The 14,367-nt window shown below is 34.7% G+C and overlaps 1 protein-coding gene across 1 annotated transcript; it reads left to right on the forward strand.

The window, feature by feature from the left end:
• The first annotated feature begins 5,630 nt into the window (after positions 1-5,630).
• LOC11440962 (telomere repeat-binding factor 1) lies at positions 5,631-10,685 on the forward strand. Its single transcript, XM_024773880.2, has 6 exons — positions 5,631-5,947; positions 6,051-6,271; positions 7,110-7,194; positions 8,734-8,817; positions 9,721-10,076; positions 10,408-10,685. Exons 1-6 carry the CDS (start codon positions 5,798-5,800, stop codon positions 10,409-10,411), a joined length of 900 nt encoding a protein of 299 aa, XP_024629648.1. The 5' UTR covers positions 5,631-5,797; the 3' UTR covers positions 10,412-10,685.
• The last annotated feature ends 3,682 nt before the right edge of the window (positions 10,686-14,367 follow it).

A 14,367-nucleotide genomic window follows, 5' to 3' on the forward strand; every position in this document is an offset into this window, starting at 1 on the left:
CTTGAGTATGAATGTTTTCTTGCCCAATTTTAAAATCAATGTTAGATTGAAAAATCAGAATGTGGTGTACAAGTGATTAATTATATATGCAAAATGTTTAAGTTTTATGCTGAATGTACTAATTGTGGTTGTGCTTAACAAGATTGGGGCAATTGGGCAAATGCCCTGCTTTGGTACACAAGTATTGTGGCATGTTGCACATTACTTGTAAGTAGTAAATGGAAAAAGATGGAACCCTCTTTATTGGAACAACTTGAAGTGCTAATGAGACACCAGGGCAAGCTCTTCTTCCAGTTCCAAATGGTATAAATTGGAAATTTTGTCCCCTCACATCTAACTTATTCACTTCACTCATAAAACCTCTCGGCCTAAACTCAAGTGGATTCTCCCACAGTTTTGAGTCCCTATCCATTGTTCACAAATTAACAAATAAAATAAACTTTCCTGAAATCTCAAAACCACTAACATTACAATTCTTGGATGATTCTCTCACCAATAATGGTAGTGTAGGGTGTAGTTTAATTTGGTGTTTCTCTGAGTATAGCCTGCAAATATGTAAGATTGGGAAGATCAGACCCTTGTATTAATCTACTTTTTCTTGTTAGTGAATCAATCTCGTCTTGCTTTTTTCATCACAAGTAAGTTGTTTACTTGTTTATTAACTCAGCTAGCGCCCATTCAATTGTTGTAGAATTGATGTGTCTGTTCCTGCTAAAAAGATGTCCTGCATAAATCGAAGTCTAAAATTAAAAATCGTATAGGTAATTTTGCAAAATGGTCTCTAACATTTACATCAACGAAGTAGTGCATGGCACCTATGTGTCCATTGACAGGCGTGCCAATGAGGCGCATAATGATAATATCAGCCACTAGCAAGTTGAAATCTATTAATCGACAGAAACTGACAAAGGAACTGACTTGATTAACGTTCTATAATGCGAAGGAGCTAACTGAATTGAAACAAAGTGACCAAAGTCAGAGATTATTTTATGTATTTACTCTGTAGATACTATAATTCTTATATCTAAACACTAACCAGCACTTTTGAAGTGCATGAACTTTTGAAAAGAATCCATAGTAGTAAGTAGTGGATGTTTTTTCTGCTCCTCAATAACTCAGGTATACATGCATGTAGATCAAAATAAAGTAGGAAGGGAATGGAAGTTAGAAAAAATGCTTACAAAGATGAAATACTTGACATTCTCTCTGGTTAATTTTATCTAGTGCTCTCATCCTATAGTATTTCCAACCAAAATATCAAGCAGATCCCTAACACAAGCACCTTCACCACTTTCCTTCCTTATTCCTCCTTTCCTCTTGATGCTCCCTTATCACCCTCTCCATCATTGTGTCAATTCTGTTCTGAGTCCCTTAAAGCCTTTTGGTAATTCCCTGCATATACAAATTCTTACGACACTTATACTCTAACAAATCAAACTTCCCTGCAATTCTGAATAATCTTTGAACTAACTTCCCAATATCTTCAACATCACCATCATTTTCACAACAAGTTTTACTCATTGTCATCCTTGTTATGATTCTATTGGTGTGAATCAAGAGCTCGCCACCAATATCGACAGCCTCCCCAACTTCAGTCTTCTTCTGAAAAATCAGAAACCTCGCAGTCTCTTGCTGCCTCAAGGAACAGAATTGATCAAGAGTTCTTCCACCAAGAAGCTCTGACATGCATATTTTTTTTCATGAACTTCCAATAGTCACTGTATGGTGCAAACAGAAAACCCAGTGATCCATATGATAAGTAGTGAATTGCATAATTAATTAATTTATTAGAGAAGAAAGTTTCATGAGTTTTCAGAAACTGGCTATTTCTGGACTGGAAATTACTACACAAGGCACAAAGCCTAGGAAGTTTCATCATGGGTTCATATTGAATTGAAACCTTGTGAAAACTTTGGTGAGGTGAAAGTGTCCAAAGATAGGTAAGGCAAGAGGGCTAGGTGGAGGACTAAGACAATTCTTGTTCTTCTTTCTAGTAAATATGATTCGAATTGCACTGGTGGATAATAGCAAAACAAATAAAAGTTGGATATAGTTTTGCATAAATTCAGCCATACTTGAAATATTTGGAAGAAAAATATGATGGTTTAGGTGGCTTGAAAGTTGAAACATAAACTTAGGGGGGTAACACATGAAAATCATATTTGTGTGTACATAAATACTTACGACACTACTTATATATATGATTTGATAGCTGATGTGGCTGTTGTTTGTACCTGTTCACGTATGTAAACACAAGTTAAATTTCAACAGGTGAGCTGCTCGGTGAAATGTCCTAGGTGGAATTCCAAGAGCACTTTGAATAAGACTTAGATGAAAAATACACAGTTCAAGATAATGAATTTTGATCCCCCTCTTGCTCTAGTTGTCTCCTTATAGGTCCCACTTTCTTGACCTGATGGACCTTTCTTTGGATGTCCATGCCCATTAACCCTGAGGTCCTCATCTGCACCAGGCGCGTAGAGCTGATCAAGTTTCCTTGCATTGCTCGTCCGTAAAAGGCGCATGGAGTCAAGGGTACACAACTCACGTCACTTGTTCGTGCAGGACGTGTGGCACGTTATGAGATGCCCTCAAGAGGAGGACCACAATGTTTGCTTGGACAACGACTTGAGAGAGAGCTAGTGATGTTGATGGTAGAGCTCACGTGATCTGGACGATCAAACTGAGCTAAGCAGATGGAGCTCACATGATCTGAACGATCAAGCTGAGCTAAGCAGATGGAGCTCACGTGACCTGAACGATCAAGTTGAGCTGTACATGTTGAATAGTCAATGTATAGGAGAGTCCACGTGATATGGTCCTCCATACCAGTCAAGTACCTACCTATATGACAATATCAAATTACAATAAGTTGTTTTTGCTTCCCTCGTTATCAGCAGGTCAAGCTCAAACTATAGAATGTTAGATTTAATATTTGCTTATCAAACTTGATATTTTTTCTTTTCTCTTCCATATTTTTGTGTTAATGAAGGTGAAATTAGAATGGGTTTACTTAACTTGGCAAAACATTGTAACCCAAAAAAAAATCTTGGCAAAACATTGTAACCCAAAAAAAAAACTTGGCAAAACATACCACCGAGTGGGAGAGTCAATCCCCACAAAACATTTATTGAGACATAGTTTTAAATCATTGAAAAGATAATTAGGTTCCATGACGGCTCTAAGAGGTCGAAGCCACAGGCAAACCTCAGCCAAAAACTCTATTATGGTTACGTGATTTTAAATTGTAGCTGTGGTCGTTGATGTCTTTGTGATTGTGATTGTTGGGGCGTATATTCATTCATTCGAATTCATTAAAAATAAAAAAACATAAATCTATGGACGAACACATAACATTCATGTTGATAATATAAAACGGCAAAATACAAAAACTTAACTATATAACTACATTCATCATCTTTAAAAAGAAAAGACTATATTCATCATATTAATAGGATAAAATATTTTCTTATTTACACGGATCATATCAAAATACATATATTTATTATAATTCTTTACACTTACTTTTTTATTTATGATGTTATTTTCCTAAGACTTTGCATACAAATTAATTTTATCTAAGAACTTTAACTTAGTAATCTTTTTACATGTCAATGAAATTTAACTTAATTAGTATATTTCGTAGTAGTGGTATATAATGATTTAAAAAACATTTAGTGTACCCAAAGAAAACATTCTAGAAATTGTAGAAGGACTTAGGCACATAGCCCAATATAGCCAAAAATAATTAGACAGGCCAATGAAATTTCCTTTTCTACATAATCGCCCTTTTTCTTTTTTACAAAACACAATCACCCAATTTTAATTTTTTTAAAAGACAATCACCCAATTTAAAATGCGCCATTTTAACGAAAGTATTAAAATATTAGTGTATTTTATTTGAAAATACACTGGATGTCCCACTTTCAATAGTATATTTTGACAGATATGATCGTAGATTGAGAGATCATCTTTCTCCCAAATTTATTAGGATGATTTATCAACCCGCTCTCTTGTAAAATATGTCAAAATACATTACTTCATAAAGGATTCTATGAATTGACTTTTTATTTTCAAGAAGATTTACGAGGTGTTTAGATCATTAACACACCGAGTCTCAAATCAGATTTATCGTGGCTATCTTCTTTGATCCCCAGTTTCAATCCAAACCCAATTAAAAATGCTATTGCACTGTATTAGATAAGGATGTATAATCTTCCTCAAGAATATTGAAGGAAATATTATTTTAACGATTTCAAATCCATTGTCCATCTTGTGTTCCTATTGATGTTAATCTTGCACAAACTCTTTATTATCACATATTTGTTCAACGAAAAAGGATATGCATTATTTGTCACAATTGTGTTCCTAAATCATTGTCCATCTTGTGTTCCTAAATCATTCTCCCTATTAACTCTTCATCATTTAAATTCTAAAAAGATAAAGATTATTTTACTAAAAAGTAGCGTAGAATTCATTCAAGAACGTGGGAAGTGAAACCTCTGTTTAGAAGATCCAAAAATAAAATCCCAATAGGTAGCTATTAGATCGTAACTAAAATTATCAAAATGACTTATTTTGTGAAAATTATCACATTTTGAGAGCATGCATGTGTTTGGCGAAGGTATCCTTCTTCTCCCATGTTTGGGCTACCCCTAACACGCATACTACTCTTATTTTTCTTCTTTATTCTCTTGCTATGTTAATGTAGCTAAGCTTAGGGATTTCGAATCCCTTCTCATCAACATTGACACAATATCCAGACCCATTCACAAACATGTTTACACCGACAGTGCTTGTAGCTAATTGATTGAAGAATGATTTCTCTCCAATTGGTTCAACAACTCTTAATGGTGACCAGCCAGCCAGGTATGAATTTTTCATCACTACTTTCTGGGCTTCTTAACGCGTATAAAAAAAACTTGAATTTCCAAACTTGGCGAGCAAGCAATAACATTAATTAAATAGAGGGCCAAAAAGGAAACAAAATAATTCTAATTTTATTTATAGAATTAGGGTTTGTGTTGAGCTACAATCGTTTACAGTTTAACCCTAAAGCAACAAACCTAAGCAGCGAATCCACATTCTCAACGCAGCCGCAGTCGGAAGTTAGGGGTGAGAAACTCTGATTTTTCTTTTATTTTTTATTTTTCCGATTTCCCTTCCACTCTCCGGTAGCGCCTGCAAGCGTGCGATTCAGACGCAATTTAGGGCGCCATAGGAGAGAAAGGGAAGGGCTTTACGAAGCACTGACACGTCCACACCGATAGTAATTTAAAAAAAATGACAATATAATCGCATGTGTTTGCATTGTGTTAGTGTCGGATACTGATGTGTCGAACCCTCATCCGATCATAAGTGTCTGTGTTTTAGAGTTGGGGCTTTTTGGGGAGGGTAAGGGAATGAATAGGAATTTCTTAACTTGTTTAGGTAAAAAATTTAAAGGAAAAGAGATGAGGGACAACATTCTTATTGGTACTAATATATATATATATATATATATATATATATATATATATATATATATATATTAATTTTTTATGAGAAAGATTAGAATTATTTGGATAGATTAATAAAGCCCTTTCAATACCTTGATCCAATTCCTTTTTTGGCTACCCCATGTAGGAAAGTTTTAGTTTGGCCGAGAAAAATAGTTCGCCAGGGGAAGATGGAACTATTATGCTTCTGCTTTAATTTCGGCCCTAAAACTTGTGATTATATGTTTGGAGGTGAATTTGATATTTGTATAATTTATGATGTTGGTTGCAGAAGAGATTGAATTTTTGGGTTGCTCTAGATGGGTGCTACTCGGCAGAAATGGTCATCGGAAGAGGAAGTGGCACTCAAAGCTGGAGTTGTCAAACATGGGGTGGGGAAATGGAGCAAAATACTCAAGGATCCTGAGTTTAACCATGTGTTGTATATCCGCTCAAATATTGATCTCAAGGTTTGCTTATGATGTTGGTTGTTGTGCTTATTTGTTTATTTATTCCATCAAATGTTGGACCATCAAATGTGAATCTCAAGGTTTGGTTATGTTGGTTGGATAGGATAAATGGAGAAATATGAGCCTGAAGGCAAATGGATCATCCTCCGGGGACAACTCTCAGCTAGCAATCAAAAGGGTGCGTCATCAGGCACCAGAACAGCGTGACAACTCCATGGCTGTAAATCTTGTTACTACTATTGATGATGAAATTCTTGATGTTCAGCCTCTTCAAGTTAAAACAGATATGCTGGAAATTAAGGGTCCGGAAAGGTCTATCAAAAGGTTGGCCCCATATTTTTTGTTTTGTTTAGTATGGTAATTTATTTAATGGAAAATGCTAACAAGTTCCCAAAGGCATTTGTTAAGAAGTTCAAAATGAAAAATTTATCTTGGGAATTGTGTATTCAACATATTGAAACATTAAAAAGAATTTTTTTCTACATAAATTTATCAACTCTTTTTTGAATCCTTAACTTAGCATGACCCTTATTTAATTGCATCTTATAGAGATTGAATTTTAACAAACTACTATGTTCTGCGATGCACGATTTAATACAAAATATTGACCGTGATATCCCTATTAGTTTATTTGGTCGAAATGCGGGAAAGCTCCGTTTGGTGGAATCGAGTTTTGTGAATTATCCCTGGAAGTGGAAGATAATTTTGAGATCTTCAAATGATATTCGGGGTTCATTGTGACTACTGTCACTTCAGCCATTACACAAGACGAGACTTTACAACCGTGGAGCAGCTTTTTGCAAAAAGATGAGGGAGAAACTCAGCAATAGACTATAGCAGCACTTTATCACTGTAGTGTAGCAGAATATGAACAAACTTAATATTTTCCGTGATCTTTGATTGGCAACACTCGCATCTATGAACCTTGTTTGCAGAATAGGACATATATAATTTAATTGTGCTACCGGCGATTGTCTTTCAATTAGGAATTCTTTTTAATTACCATGCGTGTTACGATCATCCAGTTTCCTTGCTAGTATACTTGCCTAATTTCATTCTCTTGTTTTGCTAGCATCGTGTAGAGGATTCTTTTATTTGAAATTTTGTTTATATACGTTCCTCTTTTTGACAGTGTATGCTTAACCATGTTTACATTATACAGATTGGACAACCTTATAATGGAAGCAATATCTAGCTTGAATGAGGTCGATGGTTCTAATAAAACAACTATTGCTTCTTTCATTAAGGTATAATTATGATTTCTAAGCCCAACTTTTATTTGTTCTGCATTTAATTTATTAAATTCGGTGTCATGCTATTATTTTAATTATGATTGAAGATGTTGAACTACGTAAATATCACATAAAATCATTGTTCTATCTAAACAGTATTTTAGAATTTCTTAGGAAATCTCTCTTCCATATTCCATGATGTTATTTGTTTGATTTTGATTAGGAGTTGATATTAGTACAAAAATTGGTTAGTACTACATCTGCAAGTGAACCTTGGCACATTGGTAAGGTGACTACCTTGTGATATGGAGGTCATAGGCTGAACTCCTTGTAACAGCCTCTCCACTTGTGGGTGTAAGGCTGCATACGTCTATCCTCCCTAGATCCCACCTAGTGGGAGCCTCATGCACTGGAGGAATAAATGAAAATCACTTTTGTGTGTATAAATTACAAGAAACTATCCTTGTTTACAGTCGTAGAATTGTATAGAAGAAAATGTAAGAAGCAGGGAAAGAAAATATACAAATGTTTAATCAACTACATGTAATAACACTTATTACGCAAATATTTAATTGCTTCAAATTTCTTCTTCATTTATATATATCAAGGATTGCTTACACATGAATAGAAGGCAAGCGGGCAACAAGCTGCGCCGCTAAGCCTTTTTGGATGGAAAAACCAATCCTCGTAAACACAACATTCATGGACCTAGGAGACATGACATTGCTATGCATGACCCTTTGAACTCTATGTAGAAGGTCAACACCCTCTGGTGCTAGGAAGCGGAAAGTGTCAAAAGCAAATGGTATAAAAGCATGTTGATTGTCAGAACACGCTTTCTCATGTTTGGCCACTTTGTTTGGCGTGGCTTTTAGGGCTGTCTGTCCTACCATAAAAGCCCCGACCCCTAATCCCACAAGTGGTGATACCCCACACATGCATGTTTTCCTCCTACCCATCCGTACACCATAATTGCTTTGATTTTGCTAAGTCGATGCCATATGAAGCAGATCTAGTTTAGAAAAAGAAGGTTAAAATTAAGCCATGTGCTGAAAGACAAGTGAGCCTATTTGCACAAAGAAGCTTGAGTGGTGTGAGTATCGTGCAACTCGAAGCCTTTTGAAACCTGGTTACTGTGACTTGTGATTTCCATGAATGGAAGCTTAGTATATCTTGACCCTTTGGTGCTTCAAATGCCCCTTGTGGTAGAATGCGATCTATGATGCTATTTCAACTTTCAATTGGCTAAATCTTACTCCCTCCGTTTCAAAATATAAGCAAAATTCACTTTTTAGGTTCATTCATTTAATGATGTATGTGGTTCATAATATGGACTACATACATCATTATATGAATGAACCTAAAAAGTGAATTTTGCTTATATTTTGAAACGGAGGGAGTATGTGGTTAAGAAATGATTATATTGATTATTGCAATACTAACTAAAGTTCTATAGCATTCCATTTGGTTGGATACTTTTCTATTTTATTTTTTCTTATGCACTATTGTTTTTGTGTTAAACATAAGTTGAATTCATTACTCTGTATTCTGTAGAACCAATACTGCGCACCGGCAGATTTCAAAAATAAGCTGTCCGCAAAACTGGTGGATCTTGTATCTAGTGGAAAACTGATCAAGGTATATTACAACATGTTTCATTATGTCATAACTATTCCATCTCATGCAAACATACAATAAAAATTGTCGTAAATGCATTTGTTTTCAACAACGTATTTTTTTGTGGTTTTATCCAATCACCAGTGTCGGTGCACTTTACAACCCTATCCTATGGGTTAATGTAGGAACATGAGCATCAAATGATATTGAAACATGGATATCCCCATTTGAAGCAGAGGTTGACCTGTCTTTACATCCCCTATCTTTTGGGAGTGGGTTCTCCTCTGCAATACTGTTTTATATTTACCGCTTCATGGACAAATACTAAGTCAAACATTTACTCTAAAGAGGTAGTGGATTTGTATTCGGAAAAACCAAAGTCTCACATTGGCCAGAAATAAGGCCTAAGTAGAGCCTTAGAAGTTGGCTTGGTGGAGTTGAGACTGCTGTATTATCCATGAACCAAGTTCAGTAGTGTTGGGTGTGAGAAGATGTATTAGAAAAAACTTGTGTGTGAGATAAGGCCTAAATAGAACTTCTAATATCTAGGCAATCTCCTCCTTACAAGCCACTTTTTTTTCTTTTTTTTAAAATTCAGAATACATATATTTGTTACAAATAAGCTGTTGCTGCTGATGCTCTTGTTATATTCTATTCTCTGTATTCTGCTGCTTAGATACGGCTGCTGGTTGTGAGTTTGGGTTCAGATTCTAGTATACAACTCTACATTTTCTAATGTTGACTGGACAAAATTAGTATTTTTTGATGTGAATTAAAAACAGTTTTTGTTCTTTATATTTTAGGAATCAATGTTTTTTCTTGATTTAGTGTTATACATTTATTGTGAGCCATATTTGGGTGCTATTCTCATTTTTGGTTGATTCAATTAGAGATCTTACTAATGGGCTGAGCTTTATATTTCAGGTGAAACATAGGTACATGATTGCGCCTACCCAAGCATATTCAGATAGAGGAGGATACCCACCCATGTTATTATTGGAAGGGAGGCAGAAAGCCTCTATTAAATCTGACAGGGATGGGGGCAATATCCCTACAAAGTCTGACATAGATTATCAAAAAAGAAAGGCTGAGATAGACTTGGAATTGGAAAAGTTAAAGTCCATGTCTTTACAAGAGGTAATCGCATGTGCTGCTCAAGCAGTTGCTGAAGCAGAAGCCGCCATGGCAGAAGCTGAAGAGGCAACAAAGGAGGCGGAGGCTGCAGAAGCAGAAGCAGATGCAGCGGCAGCTATTGCAAAAGCAGCAGAAAAATCACTGCGGTAAATCTCGGCTTTTCCTTCCGTTGTAATACTGTTACATAATACATTAATAGGGATCATGGAAGATTCTTTTAGAAGCAAACTGACATAGAATGATTTATTTATTTTTTCATATATTCACATATGACGTTATTTGGGAAATGCCAATTTTACTTGTTTTATACATAAAACCTGCTTGCGAGGGCATAAAGCCCATCTCTTCTCAAAACCGATCATCTAAAATATAGAAATGTGATTAGGTTGCAGAGGGATTTAAAATTTCGGAGACTTTCTTTTAGGCATCGTAGTGATTATTTGGTATTTTAATTTTTTTGCATATATTAATTTGTAGATGATCCCTGCTCTTGATTGAAGTGAGAAGAATGAGACATGAGGAGCGTGATCCGTGGCTTTAGCCAAGATTCATTTCGTTTTAGAGGAATGATAGCCAGATTCAAATTAATCATTTCCTTGCATTTTCTATGTCTTATATTATTTATTTAAAGTGGCTCTAGGCTTAGCCTTTATCAGGGGAATATTATGAAGAACTAGACCTTGAAATTTCCTTGTTGGAGAAAGGAACATTGTTTGAATCTTTTGTAGTAATTTCTTGAGTGGTTGTTACCATTAGTGCTCATCTAGTATACCAATTTTAGAAAGCATACGTTCAGATGAATTGGAATCTATTCAAATTTCTCCAAAAAGCATACAGATTTATTAGTTCGTCCTGAAAAATAAAATAAAAAATTAAGTTGAAACAAGGTGCCCTTTTCATTATTACTTTGTTGCTTAAGTAATTGTGTGAAAAACAACTCCTGATCAGATATTGTATTAGTGTTCAAGGGTTTTTATTTGAAGGAGGGGCATATGTTGCAAGAACTTGATGCAGTCTTTCATTTACTAATCTCTATTCCACACACCTCGTTACGCAGTTTTCTATCTAGATTTCAAATATAAGGCCTTTTACAAGGAATTGTTTAGTAGAAACTGATTTTTGATACAATCGTAATGCTTTAATTTTAAAACATATGATGGATATAACAAATAGATTTTGACAAGTTTCACAGAAGTGTGATTGTCTCCAAATTCGATAATATCAAGATTTAGATTTGATTTGTTTTTCTTGTTAACACGGTTTTTAATATTAAAAATAAATAAAAAATAAAAAAGACCAAAACTGAGTTATTTTGAAATTGGAGAACCGATCTATGAGTGAATGAAAATATGGGGATCAAAACAATAATTAAGCTTTTTTATGCATTTTTTTTATTTTATTTCTAAAAACTTAAATGTTGATATATTTGAACCTAAGTAATTTTACATTCAGTTGTCTTTCAATTTTTTGCCATAGTAGAAAGAGTGGATAAATAATCTCCGTAAGTTTAACTCAGTTGATAAGGATGTCGCATTTTATATGCAGGGGCCGGGGTTCGAACTCCGGATACTCCACTCCTCCATAATTAAATTGTGTGAGTTATAGTTATAGCCACTAGGCTATTTGAAAAAAAAAAAAAAAAAAAGGAAAGAGTGGATAATATAGTATGAAGAGTTATTGGTCTTTAGGACCATGAATTTATGGGTCTCATTGATGCTGCACTTTCGCACCCTAAGAGAAATGATAAACAAACACAAATTACTAGACACAAATACAACTCCATGGGCAACTATGACATTTTAACATTAAAGGAGGAACAATTTTGTAAAAGCCTATCCCACCCTTCTTTACGTTCTCTTTCTCAGACCAGCAACAGTTCTCTCACTTCCTCTCTCTTTTGTCTCTCATCGCTGCCGCACCACCACCATCCTTAACAGTTACGACAACCATCGTTCTCGTCGTCATCATCGTCGTTCACCACGACAACCGATTTCACGCCGCCGACGACCCCATTCCTCTCACACGGTCGGAAATCCGTTCGGACCACCGCCGTCCACCACCACCGTCCTCACCAGCAACGAATCATCACTGAGAAAACAAAGCCCATATCCGTTTAGAACTCCGACGAGGGAAAACCGAATTCAGATCCGTCCTCACTCCTCACAGTTGCAGATCCATTCAAAACTTAGAGAAAACATAACAGAACGAGAAAAAAGCGGTGGTCAGTGCGATGTCAGAACGGCGGTGGCCAGTGAAAGAACCGTCGAGATGTTGTTAGTTAACAGAGAGAAGGATGGATGGTAGAGAGATAGCTTGAAGGTGAGAGAAGGAATGGAAATTAAAAAATAAATAAAAAAAGATGTATAAAGCTACAGTACCATATGGTGTCCGTATTGTGTTTGCATTTTTGTGTCCATTTATCATTGCTCCGCACCCTAATTATTCTTTTTCATTAGCTTTTACCTGAGTAGTCTTATCTCTCAACTTATACCCCACATTTCAACTTGAATTTCATATATTTTTTTAAAATTGTAAAGCAATAGTTTCTTATACAAGTTAACATTGTTACGTGCCACTGGAACTTGTGTATAGTATGGTCCAATGGAAAAACTCAATACAAGACCCTATAATTTTTTTTATCAAAATGATTAATCTTGTGATAGGGAACATAAAGCTTTTGTTGATCAAATAAAACTTTCGTTCATTATAACCTAGGCTTAAGCAACATAAACCAATTTAATCACCTCCCTATCAGCAACACCTCCACATTTTGTTAACTTATGATCAACAACTTCCATGTTTTCCCTTGTTTCACTTTCTCATTAACAATCTTAGGAAAATACTGCCATTTCCATTTTATGTTGTCCTTTTCATCTTCAGCCAAACACACTTGTTTTCTTCCTCCATCAATTTGAAATAAAACTATATCGTAATTAAAATCGTTTCTTCATCCAACATTCTCAAACACATCAGTCTTATCAGAAACATCCTTTTCTAAAATCATGAACATAGATTTTTAACTTCTTACTATTACAGAGGCTACTAAATCACAGCAATGCAGTAAGATCTTTAAAGGCTTTAAAATGATGATGATATGTTAATGTTCTGGCCTATTAATTTTCAATTTGAACCATTTGGTTAGAAATGTAATCAAGATACAAGCGTATGCTAAAATACTCAAGGGTACATATGAAACAGAACAACAAAAATATTTGGGACATAAACAAATCACTGGAGTGAAATAGCAAACTCATTAATTAACATTCAAATTCAAATAGTGTTACAAGTAGAGCTTAAGATTCACACATTGAAGCTAGTACTAACTATCTGACTCTAAGGTTACGAAAATGAAAATTTGGGAATTGGAATTGGAGTGGATAATAAAACTACGCCCTTTTACCTAAAAACCTCTCAACGACGAGCATTAACGCCGTCTATCTGTATTTTTTATTTGTATTATATCAATTTTAATTTTATAACATATATACTGAAAATTGGTTTAGAAAATACTAAAATTTTTAGTTCTTTAATTTACGGTGTAAATGATTTAAATTTGAAAAACAATTGAATTACTAAAGGTACAAATGATATATTTATAACAACCAAATAGGTTATGTATCCTTTTTATTAGTAGCGTAAACATGTTCTTGTTACTTTCATTAGTCTCTTCTCACTTCCCAGAATATCTTATACAACAATTTCTCAGGTCCTATTCCAGTAACACCATTCTTCTAATCTTCAACTTCTAGTTTGTATCTATAGAACCTGCATTTGTTCCAAACTGTTAATCCATTAATGGTACTGGATGTTCTTTAAATCTGATTCAAGGTTGAAAAAGCTGAGGATTGAATTTTGATAGGAAATTAGACTTATTGAATTGTTTGAGTCAAGGATCAATGTTATAGCAAATTAGACTTATAGAACAAAAATGATGTTATAGCAAAAGAGAATCACAGCACTTTGTGCGCTTTAACATTATCATCACCAATCCATAGAAAATCATAAACTTAATCACCTCCCTCTCAACAACACCCAAATATTCCATTAACTTATGAACAGCAATTTCGATGATTTTCCCTTGTTTTCACAAGTTTTTCTTCCTCCAACGATCTCCAATAGTGAAACAATCTCATAAATATACACATGAAACTTCATATTTAAGAGGCTACTCCTTTTTCTTTTTTTGAAGGAATTTAAGAGGCTACTCCTTAAAACATTATTGGAACTCATCAAAATACAAGGGCTTACCAGTAAGATTTTTTAAACTACTACAAAATTTTAGTACGTCTTCAACAATATGGTTTTAAATGTTCATATTATTCTATAATTTATTTTTGACAGAGTATGTACTCTATGTAACAGAATAACAAATAGTAGTATATGGGAAATAAAGAAATAACAAATTCAAAGGTCTATCTTCAAAATGTAAACAAAGAG

This window comes from Medicago truncatula, chromosome 8 (genome assembly GCF_003473485.1).
Source record: "Medicago truncatula cultivar Jemalong A17 chromosome 8, MtrunA17r5.0-ANR, whole genome shotgun sequence".
NCBI classification, from domain to species: domain Eukaryota; kingdom Viridiplantae; phylum Streptophyta; class Magnoliopsida; order Fabales; family Fabaceae; genus Medicago; species Medicago truncatula.

Excerpts from the sequence above, each read along its gene's own strand:
- LOC11440962 (XM_024773880.2), top strand. The coding sequence starts at position 5,798 with ATGGGTGCTACTCGGCAGAAATGGTCATCGGAAGAGGAAGTGGCACTC. Across the intron at positions 5,948-6,050 it reads GCTCAAATATTGATCTCAAG|GATAAATGGAGAAATATGAG; the intron begins GTTTGCTTATGA and ends TTGGTTGGATAG. Across the intron at positions 7,195-8,733 it reads CTATTGCTTCTTTCATTAAG|AACCAATACTGCGCACCGGC; the intron begins GTATAATTATGA and ends TGTATTCTGTAG.